This window comes from Pseudorca crassidens, chromosome 1 (assembly GCF_039906515.1).
Source record: "Pseudorca crassidens isolate mPseCra1 chromosome 1, mPseCra1.hap1, whole genome shotgun sequence".
NCBI lineage: Eukaryota > Metazoa > Chordata > Mammalia > Artiodactyla > Delphinidae > Pseudorca > Pseudorca crassidens.
This window is the reverse complement of record NC_090296.1, coordinates 11,748,392-11,764,272: the sequence shown is the minus strand read 5'-3', so window position 1 is coordinate 11,764,272 and position 15,881 is coordinate 11,748,392. Positions and strand designations below refer to the sequence as shown.

General features: G+C 37.0%; 1 protein-coding gene across 9 annotated transcripts in view; it reads left to right on the top strand.

The window, feature by feature from the left end:
* The window catches only part of UNC79 (unc-79 homolog, NALCN channel complex subunit), a 248,943-nt gene that overhangs the window by 30,112 nt on the left and 202,950 nt on the right, over nt 1-15,881 (top strand). For 8 of the 9 annotated variants that reach the window (XM_067727070.1, XM_067727087.1, XM_067727077.1 and 5 more), the window contains exons 2-3: nt 7,390-7,510; nt 14,303-14,607. In XM_067727070.1, the coding sequence (XP_067583171.1) occupies nt 14,361-14,607 (247 nt within the window). In that variant the 5' untranslated portion in view covers nt 7,390-7,510; nt 14,303-14,360. The remainder of the gene's footprint in view (nt 1-7,389; nt 7,511-14,302; nt 14,608-15,881) is intronic. The other variant, XM_067727065.1, reaches the window with a different exon arrangement.

The following is a 15,881-nucleotide window of genomic DNA, read 5'->3' as shown; positions in this document are numbered from 1 at the left end:
ATCTTAAAGTGTTGTTAGGGAGACTAGATTTGCAAACATGAAACTCATTTAGAACCGTCCAGAACAGTTTATTATCAGTGAAAAATTTATATAATTAAGTGGCAAAATTTTTGAGGCAGATAACGAGTGCTTTAAGTCTTCCGAAAGGGAGGCAGTGGTAAGCGTCAGTTAGAAGGTTTCTTGAATGGTGTGACTCTTAAGGTGGGTCTTCAAGGACTAAAGGGATTTGTTTTTTCAGGCAGAAAAGTGTGGGACTGGTGAAGTAAGCAAGTTTCATTTTGTATTTCCTAAAAAAATAAAACAGATTTAGTCTAATATTTCGTCTGTTCACTCTAGTGTTACTTAATGAAATATTGGAAACAACCTAGATGTCGAACAATAGAATAGGAGAAATGTCAGTATTTCATGCTATATCGTATTTAATAATTAAATATTATTAAACTAGTAAGAATCATTAAGGAACCATGTGACCTGGTGGAGAAGCCTGGCTTGTAACCCGTTAAACTGTCAGTTCTACTACTTCCCAGCTTGGTGCCTTTGGGCAAGTCATTTACTCTTTCTGAGCTTTGGTTTATTCATCTTAAGTGGAGATGATAATAACCACTTTGAAAAGTTATTGTGAGGATTAAAAATAATGTATATTAAGAATAATGTATATAGAGTGCCTGATAAATAGTGGACATTCAATAAACATTATTATTCATTATTAGTTATACATATACTATTGGTATGTAAAGAGATACTGTCTTTCTGAAGGGTAATGTCTCAGTTCTTACCGAAAGCTTTAAAATGAGTATTATTCCTGTTTGACTCAGCAATTACACAATTAAAAATTTATTCTAAGGAATAAAGATGTGTGCACATATTTAAGAGTATATTCTTTGCAGCATTGAATAGAATAGTAAAAATAACCCGAAAGTTCACAAATAGATGATTGGTAAATAAATTATGATACACTTACATAAAGGACAATTATAAAGTTATTGAAATGATGATGTAGAAATATATTTCAGATATAGAAAGTGAGGAAAGCAGATTCTAAATCTGTATACAGTATAACTCCATTTTTGTAGATGTATATTTATGAAGAGAAAATTTTCAGGAAGGATAATATACCAAAAATGTTATCTGTGGTTGTCTCAGAATAGTGGGCCTTCAGGTAATTTTTATCTTCTTACCCGAATTTTTTACTTTTATGGTAATAAGCATAGATAATTAAAAATTTTAAAATAGGAATGAATTCCTAATTAAAATATTTAGAGACGTAGGAAAATGCTTAAGATTTAAAGAAAAACAAGTTATTAGTTTATTTTTGTTAAAGCATTTTTGTAGTTTTCTATCTATGCCTAAAATGAACGACTGAATTTTGTTTCCGTGGCTCTTTCTCTCAAGATGTAGCAGTTTCCAAGATGGTAGGGATAGGATGAGCAATGAAGAAGCAGAGAGCAGAGATTAGACTTGTGTTTGCCTGGATAAAAATCATCACTTTCTTAGACCCCCCTTTCATGTTTTCTTCATTTTCATCATAGCTTTAACCTTTGGCTTCCTTGGCTATTTTCATAAAGAAGCAAAGTGTAACCCGTTTAACCGCTGCAGAAAGCCACTTTCTACCTCCCTCCTGCTCTTCCTTTCATTCTTACTAGGATCCAGCAAATTCAGCACCCACTAGTCACTAGTCACTGGGCATATACAGTGGTGAACAGGGGACATAGTTCTTGGAGCCTACTGTCCGCTTGGGAGAGATAGTCAACAATCACCCAAATAAGTATATAACTAAGAATTGTGCTAACTACTGTGAAAAAAAGAATAGGGTTTTGTGAGAGAGGAAAATGAGGGTGGAGGAGAGGGAATCAATTTAGACATAAGACTTCCATGGGGAAGTGACATTTAAAGTCAGCCTTGGGCTTCCCTGGTGGTGCAGTGGTTGAGAGTCCGCCTGCCGATGCAGGGGACACGGGTTCGTGCCCCGGTCCAGGAGGATCCCGCGTGCCACGGAGCGGCTGGGCCCGTGAGCCATGGCCGCTGAGCCTGCGCGTCCGGAGCCTGTGCTCCGCAACGGGAGAGGCCACAGCAGTGAGAGGCCCGTGTATGGGAAAAAAAAAAAGAAAAGTCAGCCTTGTTGCATGAGAAGGGGTTAGACAGACAAAATATGGAAGGAAAAGCATAGTAGGAAGAGGGACAAGCACGTATAAAGATTTTCAGGCAAAAAATAGCTTTGTGTGTTCAAAAAAACTGGGGCAAGAGCCAATGTGTCTGGCCTTTGTGGTATGACGGGTTGGAAGATAGGCAGGGACCTGGTTAAGGATTTTGGATTTTATTCTGAGTGCAATGGATAGCCACTGAGGGATTTGCATGAAACAGTTTATATTTAAAAAATATCTCTTTGTTTTCTCTGAGGAGAAAGAACTGGAGAGAGGCGAGAAATAAGCAGAAAGGTGAGTAAGGAGGCTTTTAGAATTGATCGGGAGATGATGGCGCCCAGTGATGACAGTGAAGATAAAGAACAGAAGACAGTTGGAGGTGTATTTTGGTGGTAGCACTGACAGGACTTAGTGACAGATTGGATTAAGGAGTGGGGGAGAGGGAATAGGAGCTGTCGAGGACATTTTGCTGGGGTGACTTGGTGGAATACATGGATGGTGGTGAGGAAAGAGATAAGAGTTTAGTGTTGGACATGTTTGCTGCGTAATATCTGTAAGAGAAATTGAATAGATAAGGTCTGTTACTCAGAAGAGCGACCCATCCCCATCTGGGATGGAGATATACAGTTTTCTTTTCAGTGTAGTTTTCTTTTTAATTAATTAATTAATTTGGCTGCGTCAGGTCTTAGTTGCGCACGCGGGATCTGTGTTGCGGCATGCGGGGTCCTTTGTTGCTGCGAGTGGGCTCTTCATTGCGGCATGCGGGCTCCGGAGCGCATGGGCTCAGTAGTTGTGGCACGCGGACTTAGTTGCCCTGCGGCATGTGGGATCTTATTTCCCCGACCAGGGATCGAATTCGCGTCCCCTGCATTGGAAGGAGGATTCTTAACCGCTGGACCACCAGGGAAGTCCCGAGATATACATTCAAGAGCAGTTGGTACAGATGGTGCTTCAAGCCCTTTGGATGGATGGAACTGTGGAGAGAGTATAGAGAGAGGAGCACAGAATCTGAGTCCTGAGGAATTCCAACATTTAAACTTTAAGTAATAAGGGAGGTGGCAAAGTGTGTTGAGAGGGATACACTAGGGAGGTAGGAGGAAGATTAAAAGAATGTGGTTGTCAGGGAAACCAACGAGAGAGTTTCAAGGAAGGAGGGATTGGAGGGATGGAATGTGCTGAAAGGTCTAGTAAAATGATGGCTGCGAAGTGCCCATTGGACTTGGCAACATAGAGACCCTAGACGATGGTGGAAAAAGCAGATTCTGAGCAGTGGTGCAGGTAGAAGCCAGGCTGCAGAGTGAGTAGAAGTAAGAATAGAAATGATGGAGAGATGAGAGTGTGTACACAACTCTTTATTATCTTGGCTCTAAAGAGAGGCCAATAGCTGGAAAGGATTGTCAAGTCGAGGGAAAGTTTTTTGTTTCCCTTTGACAAGGGAGATTCTAGAGTTTATTTGAATGGTTATGGAAATAATTTCATAGGGAGGGAGAAATTAATGATGTAGGAGAGACAACTGATGGATGGAGGGCACTCGTGGTGGGACTGATGTTTGATATTTACTGTATGTTGAATATGTACTAGGTATATGCTAAGTTAGTAGCACAGTAAGTGATTTATTATTCGCAGTAGCCCCATGAAGTTGGTGTGATTATCCCCATTTTACAGATGAGGAAACTGGGGTTGAGTAGAGAGAGAACCAAATTCTTAGTCCAGAGCTGTTTGATTTCAGAGCTCAGACTCTTAGCTTTTACTTATACTCTTAGAGGACTTCCTCTAGTGTGGTATTTTAGTCAGTTTGCCAGGCCTGCCATAACAAAGTATCACAGACAGGATGGCATATACAACAGAAATTAATTTTCTTGCTGTCCTGGAGGCCAGAAGTCCAAGACCAAGGTGTCGGCAGATTTGATTTCTCCTGAGGACTGTCTCCTTGGCTTGCAGATGGCTGACTTTTTACTGTGTCCTCATATGGCCCTTTCTCTGTGCACATACATCTCTGGTGTCTCTCCTGGGCTGTAATCTCCTCTTGTTTTAAAGACACCAGTCAGCCTGGATGAGGGCCCATTCTAAGGGCCTCATTTTAACTTAATCGCCTCTTTAAAGGCCTGATCTCCAAATACAGTCACATTTTGAGATTAGGACTTCAACATGTGAATTTTGGGGGACAAAATTCAGTCTATAGCAGATGGCTTCTGTTTTCTTAAAGTATAAGGGAAAAAAACTGGCCGTAGGGGTAGTCTTGAAAAGTGTGGAGAAAGATGAAACAGTGACTGAAGAGGGTAGAAGAAGGAGCTTAGTAGAGAAATGTAACTTTAGGGTCAGGTGAGATTGGAGACGATTTGTTTACATCCAGTCAACCCAGTTATCTGAGTTTCTGCAGCAATATTTAGGCGTATGGGTGGAGTAAATTATTACATATGAACCCTCTGCTGCCACGAGGTTGCTGTGTGCTCAAACAACCATCTCTTGTATGCAAAGTTGAAATGTAAATGAATTTCATTCACATCCTCAGCACAATTACAAATTACTGTATGTCAGGGACCTTTCTGGCTGTTCTTAAATAGTTGAAAACAGGAAAGTTAAATAAATCAGTGACTGCTAGGATTTTGTTGCATTCACCAATGAACAAATTAGCTTGAACATTTTTCTAACCGGTTCTATAAAAAAAAAATTGTTTTTAATGATTACTCACCACTATTTTTGTTCTTCTTTCTCTCCCCCTTTCTTTCTTCCTTTTTTCCCCATCTTCACTCATCAATTATTTATTGAACACCTACTAGATGTCTGGCACTAGGGATAAAAAGAGTCCACAATCTAGTGTGGGAGACAGGTATATATGCAAAAAACCCCGAAGTGATAGTGCTATTATTAAATTAATAATTCATGTGTTCATTTATCCTGCAAATGTATTGAGTGCCTGCTATTAAGTGCCAGGCAGTGTGTTAGGCTTGGGATAGAGACATGAATAAGGTATAGTTTTTGCCTTCAAGAAATTTACAACCTGGTAAAGAAAAATAAACAGGTAAGTAAACAAAGGCAATACATTGTAACATTTGTAAAATGTTAAAAGATCTCAAAGAAGGGAGTGACTCTGTGCTTTCCCTTGAATGTTTGGATACCCATTGAAAGGAGTCTTTGCTGCGTTTTAATGAAAGGAACTGTAAAAAGCACATTTGTTCATTTCACGTTTTCGAATGCTCACTGTCTTTGTGTAGTGACAGTTTTGTAGTTCTTGAATCACGAGCAAGCATTGAGTTGGGGGATCTATGACTTTTCTCCTCATTTGAGCTTATTGTCCAAAACCTACACTATCAACACCTTTTTAAGGTGGTAGAATGATTAATGGTATTCCTGAAATACTCGACAGAAACCTGCTGAATGTTAAAGCTTGAGAAAAGTCACAGTAACAAAGCATTATTGTGATGGCGGGTATGCAGAAAGTGTATGCTGGCCTAGCACATATCTCAAATTCTTGGATCTCAGAACTATGTATTAATATAGGGGTTCCCTGTAATGTAATTTTAAAAAGGATGATGAATGGCAGATCAAAAACATGGAGAAGAAAATGGATTTTTGCAGATTATGTAACTGAAACATTTTCAACTATCATCTACTTTTACCTAAATTTTTATCATCTCAGGAAAAAAATTATTTACAACCAAACACTTATTGGGGTTAATTGAGACAATGGATTTAAACTTGTTGCTTTCTTCAGAGGTGATGTGCTATATAAACTCAAGTTATATAGTTATTATCTACAATGTAGACTTATTTGTGTGGAAAATGCTAACCATATTATGGAAACAGTGCAGATAGTAGGAGGGAAAAAAGGCAAATCTGATAAATGGTATACTTGAGATTTAGAATCTATAATTAACCTAATAACAGCTGAAAACTGCTTTGATGTCATGCAGTGAACACCCACTATCTGTCTGCATACTGACTTCATTTCAGATGGTGTTCTAGAGTATATCATAGTGGAAAGAGCACTGGATGGGAGTCAGGGTTCATAAGTTCTAGTCTAGCTCGGCCGTTGACTACCTATGTGCCTCATTTTCCCCACCTTTAAAATGAAATGGTTATGGGCAAAGGTCTCTAACTAAGGTCCTTCTAGTTCTGCTGTCTCATCATTCTGTGATTCTACATCCCATGCCTATCAAAAGCATTTTGACTTTCTTCAAGTTGCTTAAGCCAGCATTTCAGTTAGAGTGTATCCAGGAGCTTGTTTCCATGGGCTGTTGGGAACAGCAAGGCCGTGCTTCTCCAGGACTTGATATGTCTTCTGTTAACTGCTGACAGTGAGCCATACCACCTAAAAAGGCTCCTTTGGTAGCCTTAAAGATTGAAAGGACAAATGGACAGTGTTGAGAGCTCTGTGGAAGAGGAGACCTGAGAGACGTTGATCATCATGGCCCCTTGGGATTTGCAAAGAGGAATGACTAGAACTGAGCCATTCACTGCTGCCAGGTCAAAGGTCAGGTCAGGAATGTGGACAATGCTGGTGACTCCAGGTAGGTCTAGGAGGGTAAATAAGCCTATTTAGTCCCTCCTGAATCTTGAGAAGATCTGGGCAGCCAAGCTCAGAAAGCTATTAGGAAGTCTCCTAATTTATGAAATTACTTGGAAGAAAAATGTGACATTCATTTTTTGTAATTTGTTACCACACAGTCATTGCATTCTTACTTAACACTCACCAAGTTAATCTACTTTAACAATTCTCACAGTTCAAACATTCACTAAACACACTTTATGATCCCTTATTGCATTAAAAATCTGGTTTTGATTGTTGCTATTATGCAACGGATTCCCTATGTCTCAGGAGTTTTAGTGTTGTTGAAAGACCTTTTGAGTTTTCTCCAGTTTTAGTTAAGCACTATTAAATATAATTCTCTGGTGGCAGAGATATATATCTATTATTATTTTGCTAATAATAAGTTAACTTGGGGGTGATTATAGGATGATTTGGAGTACTGCCTTTCTTAGTGATAAAAAGTAATGGCTAATTTGTGACTAGGATATTAAGCCAGATAACTATAGCTAATTTTGTGTGTGGAATACAATTATAAGTAAATTAAAGGCCTTTTATAATTGTTTCCATCATGGAATTCCAGTAAAAATGTACATATTTTCCTTAAAATACTGATTAACTTCCTGTATCTGATCATTAAAAAAAATAACTGTATGCCTAATAAATATTATAAGATGATTCTTTTTTTTTCTTTTTTTTTTTTTTTTTGCTTTTATCTAGTTGCTTCCAAGATCCGGTACTTACAGGAATATCATAACCGAGTTCTCCACAACATTTATCCTGTACCTTCAGGAACAGATATTGCAAACACCCTGAAATACTTTTCTCAGACCTTGTTAAGGTAAGCTTTAAAATATCCTGTCCTTTGAAAGAATTATTAGGTAGTTCTACTAAATTGATTGGGACCTAAATTTTTATCGAACTGAAAGTCTTGAAGGGCCTTATGTTTTCTAGTGCTCTGCCAGAAGAGTCTGGACTCAAGCTTTCTGGGTGTATATAGCAGATGAGATCAGAGGCCTAACTGATAAAAATGGCTACTGCCTGCTTTCCTCAGTTGAACGCCTTTTCAAGAGATCTATATAGTGATAAAAGTTATATGTTTGGCACTAATATAGAGTGGAATTAAAAGGAGAACCTACATTTGCTTAAAATTAAGAACAGGAAACACTTATGGTCTTAAAGAAAATCAGAATTACGAAGCATTTTAAGTTCATCAGTAGTATTTCCTGTTTCTCGAAGCATAATTTATGATAATAACAATTATTTTTAATCCATGTAACACTTCAAGTGTTCAATATGCTTTACAATCGATATGGAGGACAACAAACAAAACCATGGCCACCCTTTTATACTGTCTGCTTTGACTATAAGGTAGAGACAGGGAGGACCCATCTGCCTCAGAGTTCTCATTAGGAAAAACAGGCAGACAAAGGTGAGCCTTTCAGGTAAAGACTCAATTGTCGGGGAAATAACATCGAAGGGGTGAGAGCACACTTCACTTTCCATTAAATTCTAAGGCTTGGTCTCCTCCATTATCCTGATCTCCTCACTCCAAATCTGATTTTAGAAACACGTTTCTTTCAGCTATATAACAGCAAAAGTTTTGTAAGATAGGCATTAGGGAAAGAACACCAGCTCAGAACGACTGTAGTGGCACTGGAGTTCCCAGCAGTCTAAGGCTTTGCCCTGGGCGGACTGAATGCCTTGTAGAAAGAAGCCTCACTAGATCAAGTCAGCTCCTAGTCTTCAGTGCCACTATCTCTATGTTCTTATTCTTTGGAATGTCTCTTCTTCTTTAGAACCCTTAGTGTCCTTGTTCTATGTTAAAGGGATTCTGTTGATCAGATTCGTAGATTTCATACTTACATAGTAAGTTTAGGACCTTGTTATAGGACATTTCTCTTTTCCAATGGCAGTGGAATAATTAGCTCAGTTTTCACAGTAATAATCCGGTAAGGTACCAAGACATCCGGATTCTGTCCTCTTGAATTCTCCTTTTGTCTTTGAGGTCAGGGTTCTCAACGGGAAACACTTTCCTTTATCACAAATTCTGAAAGCTCTCTAAGTGAGAGACACTTTTCAGTAGGAAGCAAATTCCGAATTCCATTTGCAAAGAAACTGTGACATTCTAGTTGGCAGTTTGAAACTTGCTGCTAAGGTCTTAGTCATGGTGCCAAAAAATTAAGAAATTTGGGATATTGAAGTCATGTTTGCAAGACATGAGGATTCCATTTTCTTGAGCAGTGAATCATTAGAATATGATCATGGGTGCCAGCATTTTAATGGTAAAACTAGTGTTAAAATAGTTTATTCAGGTGCTGTTGGGAAAGACTCTATGCAATTGAGTCTATTTTCAAAGGGAGACAATATCAACAGCCACAACAAATGGTAGTACTAACCAATAGCTATTATTATCATAGCAATATTATATTATAATACATAATAGAAATGATATGTCAAGCACTTTTCTAAGCAGTTTACATGTGTCATCTCATTTAACCCCTCATATTAATTCTATTAAATAAGTATACTATTATACCCATTTTATATATAATGAAATTAAAGCCCAGAGTGGTTAAATTGCTCAAAGTTACGTATCTGGTGAGCGTTGGAACCAGAATTCGACCCTGGGAGTCCTACTCCACAGCACACGCTCTGAACAGTTAGGCTACGCTGCTTCTCCTTACTATTGCTGCTTATCGTAATCCACTTCTCTTAGTAAAAACTTGGTTTGGCCTTTGGGAATGCTGGCATCCATTATGAGTCCATAGAGTATAATTTTGGCTCTCTTTGAGATCTAGGGAGGAAAGGAAGTGCTTGGTGCAAAGATTTACCATCTTTATTTTTTGGCCGCGCTGCATTTGTTGGCCGTGCTGCCTGGCTTGTGGGATCTTAGTTCCCTGACTAGGGATTGAACCCATGCCCCCTGCAGTGGGAGCCCGGAGTCTTAACCCCTGTACCGCCAGAGAAGTCCCCATCCTTTTGAAAGTTATATTGAGCTATACCTGAGGTGATGTGGACAGTGTTTCAATTCCCAGATGTTTTAGCGCTATCTCCCACTCAGCAATTCGTTGTGGCTAGTAGGTCAGAGCAGAGTTGACAGCCTATAGGACACACACACATCAAGTGGGAGGAAGAAAGAAGACACTGAGGAATGTAACAAGTCCCTGGTTGGACTTTAATACTCACAGGTTCAACTCTTGAGCTGAACCCAATGCATTTCCTTTCTTCTCTTTGCCTACCTCAGTTTTAAAAAAGTTTTCATCTCTTTTGTTTACTTTCCTATAATTCCAGTAATGCAGAACTTACAACTATTGTCCTGTGTATTAGACCAAGTTATGGTCATTTTCATCATTCTCACTGTTGGTTTATACATCCGTTATAATCATATTTATAATTCTTCATCTTACTTATGCTGTTAGAAAGTTCAAGACAAATAAGATGGTCTAAGTATTTGGTGTCCAAGATTCTTTGACAGTAATGCTTTCTACTTACAAACAAGATGGTTTCCTTTGCATTTTATATAATTTATTATATACATTCAGAAGCACTTCTTGCTTTCAGAATTCAGGTTCTTGGAAAGAAACAAGAAAGCATTAAATTCTCACAGAGTAACCCTCTGTCTTTCTCTTTGGGTATTCTCAATGAAGTTAAAATTATTTTGGTTAAAATATGCAACTTGAAGTTCCAACAGCATCATTTAAGTCACAATTGCATTTTTAGAGTAATAGTCCTTTGGTATTCATGCATGCACGTAATTCTCTCTGATTTCAGTAGAGGTTTGTACATATTTTCAAAGGCAGAGATTAGGCTAGGTGTTTAACTTCAATTAATTTAATCCATAGGAGAGGAGAGATTATTTGCAGAGAAATATAGAGACCATAATTGACTATATCAGCAGTTGAACAGTCCACATAGGTCCACTTAGTTTATTGTTGGACTCAGAGTTCATGGAGGTTCCCCAAACTCTAGGTGAGCATAAGGCAAGTCCTCTGTGTTACTCAGCTTGCTAGACCTTGAGTCTAGAGCAATGTTCTGTCCTTAGAAGGGGATCAGTAAGTATTTGTTGAATTGAATTGACTTGAGTCCAAATTCCATCCATCACAAGAACTCTTCTAGAGCATTTACTTAATCTAGCAGTGACCGAGGGTCCTGGGTAAGATTTTGTATGAGTGCTGAGGTGTCCTCATTTCAACTTCGTAGGGATCTAAGTGTGGCAATGGACACACAGTTTATACACAACTTCAGAGTTTAGTTTTTTGTTTGCTTTTAGCATTAAAAGTGACTATGCAGATCATCTAGTTTAATCTCCCCTCATGGCTGCAGAGGAATCTGTCCATTTTATATTAGGAGCATTCTTGGACCATATTTTAAACATCTAAGGTCTTCTATAGGGATCTTGCCTTTTATCTGGGAGAACATTTAAAGGCTTTCTTCTAGTCTTCCTATTTCAAACATTCTTTTGGAATTCCTTCCCCCAGATCACTCTTCTGGTGCCATTCGAACTGCTAGCACATACAATCTTTTTAAAAAAGTCATTGAGTTTGGGGAAAGCTACTTGCTGCTAACTCTTTAGTAAATGTTTAATATGTTTTTAAAAGGGATTCTAGTTTCAATTCGATAATCTTAATTGAATTCTAATTTCTAATGGCTTAGGAACAAAATACAGACCTTCAAATGACTGATTTATTGTCCACAGAGTAGCTTTAGCGCACAGCATAATCAAGTAAATTTTATGAAGTGCATAGATCTAATTCAAATGGCAAAGTTCATAATCTTATAGAAAGTTTATATGACGTATTAATTTTCTGTGCTATAGATACCTCAGGGCGACTCCTCATCTTTCCCCACACCCACAGTGTTCCTCTTCTCTTGGTTTCTCTTGATGTTGGAAGTAAATGCTTGGTAAAGAGGATCTCAGGAGTGAAGAGGAAAGGTGAAGAGTTGTCTGCTGGGTCAGACTCTTCTGAGCAGGGCATTCTTAATATTCTTTTTGGTTGGGTGTACAGACCTCTGGGAAAGAATCTCAGATGGGGAAGATGGTTTTATCATTCCCAAGTTAGACATTTTGGTTGGGGAAATAAGTTTCCTTTTTTTAATGAATAAACTTCACAAAACATCATGAAATCACAATGCATTGTACATTTATTCATGAGCCCTTCTTAAGTTTTTGCACAAATGAAAACATTTCCTTACATTGAAACATGAATGGTAATTTAAAACTGGTTTCATGGATTATTCATCTTCAGCCATTTTTTCTCAACCTCACCTACTTATTAAATCTAAAAGCAGTGAGAAAGAAGTTTACTGTTTCAGTGCTGACGTTTTTTCTTCCCTACGTATATGAAGTTGGTGCTGCTATCATTTGGAAACCCTGCATATACAGGAAGGGAAAAATACCAATGTAGAGCCTCCAAAGTTGATTTCACTAATGTTTGTTAAATTATATCAAACTTTGGAAAAATACTACTGTGTATTTGAAAAGAATAATGTGCTATATTTCCCCCACCAAGGAAAAGTTTGATGAGAGCAATGTACTTAATTTAGAGAAAAGCATTAATGTATGCTCTACAACTAATTTTATTCTCTAAGGCAAAGTATTGTTTTTCCATGCCACTTCTATAAGAGCCACATGTTGCAATTTTAGAAGGATGTTGGTAGTAGGCTAATTTAGGGCTGAAGTTTGGGAAATAATATTTCTGACTTACATCCGTTGTGATTTTAAGGGAATTTTCAGTGGGATAAAATCCTACAGGTTTAAAACAGATTTTTGGTGAGTGGGTTTATCAAGAATATAACATTTAAAGGGGGTACTTTTAGGAGTAATTGAGTTATATGAGGAAAGTATAAAGTCTGATGGAAAATCTGATGGTATTTATAATAGATGTAGGCAGGCAGGGGTAACTGGAATGTTGATATTATCCCATTGTAAAGTATAAGCTTACAAAGTTAAATACATCACACACAAAAAAGGTAAATTAAATCCCTTTAAAAATAAAAAAGTTACACTAAATCTTAAGTTATTTATTGCTAAGAAGTATTATATAACTATTCTGAAGTTATTTTTATTATTATTAATTGTTTTTCCCTGGACATTGGGTAACAGAAGACAAAGGAAATCGAGGTAAATTAGGCACATGGCAAATAAAAAGCATGTAGTCATTTTTCTTACATTGTAACATATTTTGCACTAAGAGTAAATAAAAATAAATGTAAATTTGAAATAGCGAGCATGCTTGACACTAACCAGTTCTTCACACCACTGTAAAATTGTAAATGTAATATCATTAACTAAGAACTTAGTAATGTTTGATGCACATAGAATAAGTGTAAGATAAGATTATTTCTATGTAATGAAACATTTATAAATTGTTATCTATTTTGATTAACATCGAAGTGTACTATATCAAAGCACTTTGTAAGTGCAGCAGATATTACCAGTATAATGTATAGATATTACCATTATAATGTCTTAATGATTAAATAGTATAACCTAATTAAAAAAAACTAAACATTTGGCTAAGCAGTCATTTCTTCTATTTTTAAATTAGCAACTTTTCTGCTTTATTGCTTTTACTAAAAGGTTTTTATTTAAAAATTAGTGCTAAAAGAAAGCCAATTTATTTTTAAGAATTTCTTTTTACTTCCATTAAAATTTTTTTAACTTTGTAAATTATCTTTCCTTTAGTTTTTAGTGAGTTTTGTTGAATAATAACGTAAGTAGCAGCAGTAATATATATATGAGATCTTATTGTATGACGTGCAGCTATATGACAGATACTGCTTGCTTAGTCTTTAGAATTTTGAAGGTAACTATTTAAAAAATCTCTGTTTGTATTCATAAAATAAAATGTTTCCTCCCCAACATGCAAAATTTAAAAAACACACATAAATAACCATTATCATTAGTTCACAAACATATGCTATGGACCATCTACTCTATATTATTTTATAGCTTTTCCAATGTAGTTTAGCTAACATTTTAGAAATATGTATTATTTCTAAATTCATATGCCTGTTTAAACTTCATTATCTCAAATGATACTGACAGAATGTCATGAAACAGTATCATAATATACATATAGACATTATTTTGATGCAATAAACATGTGATTTTTAAGACTCTCTTAATAAACACACATGTTTATTCTTTGCTAAAACATGTTTCTGCAAGTGCCATACCTATATTTTGCAAGTTTTTCTTTACCTGATTAAGACAGTCTTGCTGAAAACTTCCTTTGCTTTGAAAGCTCCTTTTAATTAGCAATGAAAGCTCTAACTCATTAGACAAAGCCATCATTCTTCCTTTCCGGAAACCTCGCCTTCATCGAATCAATAAACTGTAAAACATGGGTTTGGCACTGAAACATGCATTTTTATATTTTTGCTCCTTACTAGCCAGATAACACATGAGATGCAATGCAACTTCCACAAAATAAGCCTTACGTTATTGGTATCTCTGCGCATGAAGCTCTGCGACCCGTACTAGATTTGTAGATGCTGCTGGTGTGGCAATTGCATCTCATGTGGGATGTATCTGGTGTTTTATTATTTGTTTTAGAGTGTCATTTCAATGTAATGTGCTGTTCTTTGTGTCTTTGTTGTCTCTTTTTTTTCTTTGTCCCCCCAACAGCATTTTGTCCCGCACAGGGAAGAAGGAAAACCAAGATGCCTCCAATTTGACAGTGCCCATGACCATGTGTCTTTTTCCTGTGCCATTCCCACTCACCCCATCTCTAAGACCGCAGGTCAGTTCCATCAACCCTACTGTTACTCGCTCCCTCCTTTACAGCGTCCTGCGAGATGCTCCCTCTGAACGTGGCCTGCAAAGTCGTGATGCTCACTTGTCAGACTACCCTTCTTTGGACTATCAAGGCCTCTACGTGACTTTGGTGACTCTCCTGGATCTAGTTCCTTTACTACAGCATGGCCAACATGGTGAGCATTTAATCAAAACTTTTGAAAATGTACATGTATGTTTATAGATGCTAGAGACTGTTGTTGTTATTATAATAAATTGCTTGAAAGGTCTTTGTGTGGCTAAAACCTTTCTTACACTGAAACTTAATTATAGTGTTTCCCTTGTTATCATTTTTTGCTGTTTTATGGCCAGAGGGATGTTACCCAAGTGGGTCCCCCCATGGGTGGGGGAAATGGGCTTGAGAAAGGAGGAAGACTATAAAAGGAACTTACCTATTCTCCCCTGATCTGCTTATCAGGGAGACTCTGGTTGAAATTACGATTTGGGGATTAAGTTTTAAAAACTTGCCCTGCAGAAAATGTATGAGGTGGAGCTTAAAGGGCACGTCATATCCACTGACTAATTCTGTGATTTTTGGGAGCAAATCACAGAATCTCTCCAGGACTCATTTTTCCTGTCTTTAAACCCAGGAGGTTAGATAATAAGAAATCTCTAAGAACTCTTCCAAATTTAACAAACAATCAATAGTTATTAGAAAGTGTTGACCAAGTGGTACAGTGTATAGTGGTGCTATATGCCATATATAGTATATGCATGCCGTGTATGGTATACACTACACAGTCTTAGTGGTGCTTTAGGACAGAAGCCTAAGAGCATGCTTCTTTTCTTAACTCTTCCTCTTTCTACTGTGTGTCTTTAGTAAATTTCATTATCTTGCATGCTTACCAATTTCTTCTAACCCATAAAAAGGAGCACAATAATATCTACTGCTTAAGTATTCAATATTATATTTGGGAGAATCAAATGAAAAATCATACAGTAAGAAAAATGACTTTTGCAGCAAATGAGCTTTTAATACACCAGTTGTCTTAACTTTAAAGCACTGATAATTTGGTCCATGGAGGTATGATAACCAAAGTTTCACTGTCCAAAAAATTGGAATTTCAGAAATGGGTGGGTGGTGGAGGTTATTTTGTCTTTTAATTATGGCTAACTTTCCTAAGAGAATGCTTAATGGTTTATTTAGTAAGATGTGTTCTGAACTTAAAAGAGAAATCTTCTTTTATAAGAATGATGAAATAATGATTATTAATTTGTTTTTTCTTATATTTACAATTCTGTATAACAGTGAATATAAAAAAATGTAGAAACTTGTGAGTTTGCTTATTGTACAATTTTGTAGCTGTTTGAGTCTAGTCACTTTTATTCTGATCCTATCCCAGCTCAGAACTTAAATGAGATTACTCTTTGAATGTAATATTCCCGGAGCTTGCCATGGTGGTGAACTTGT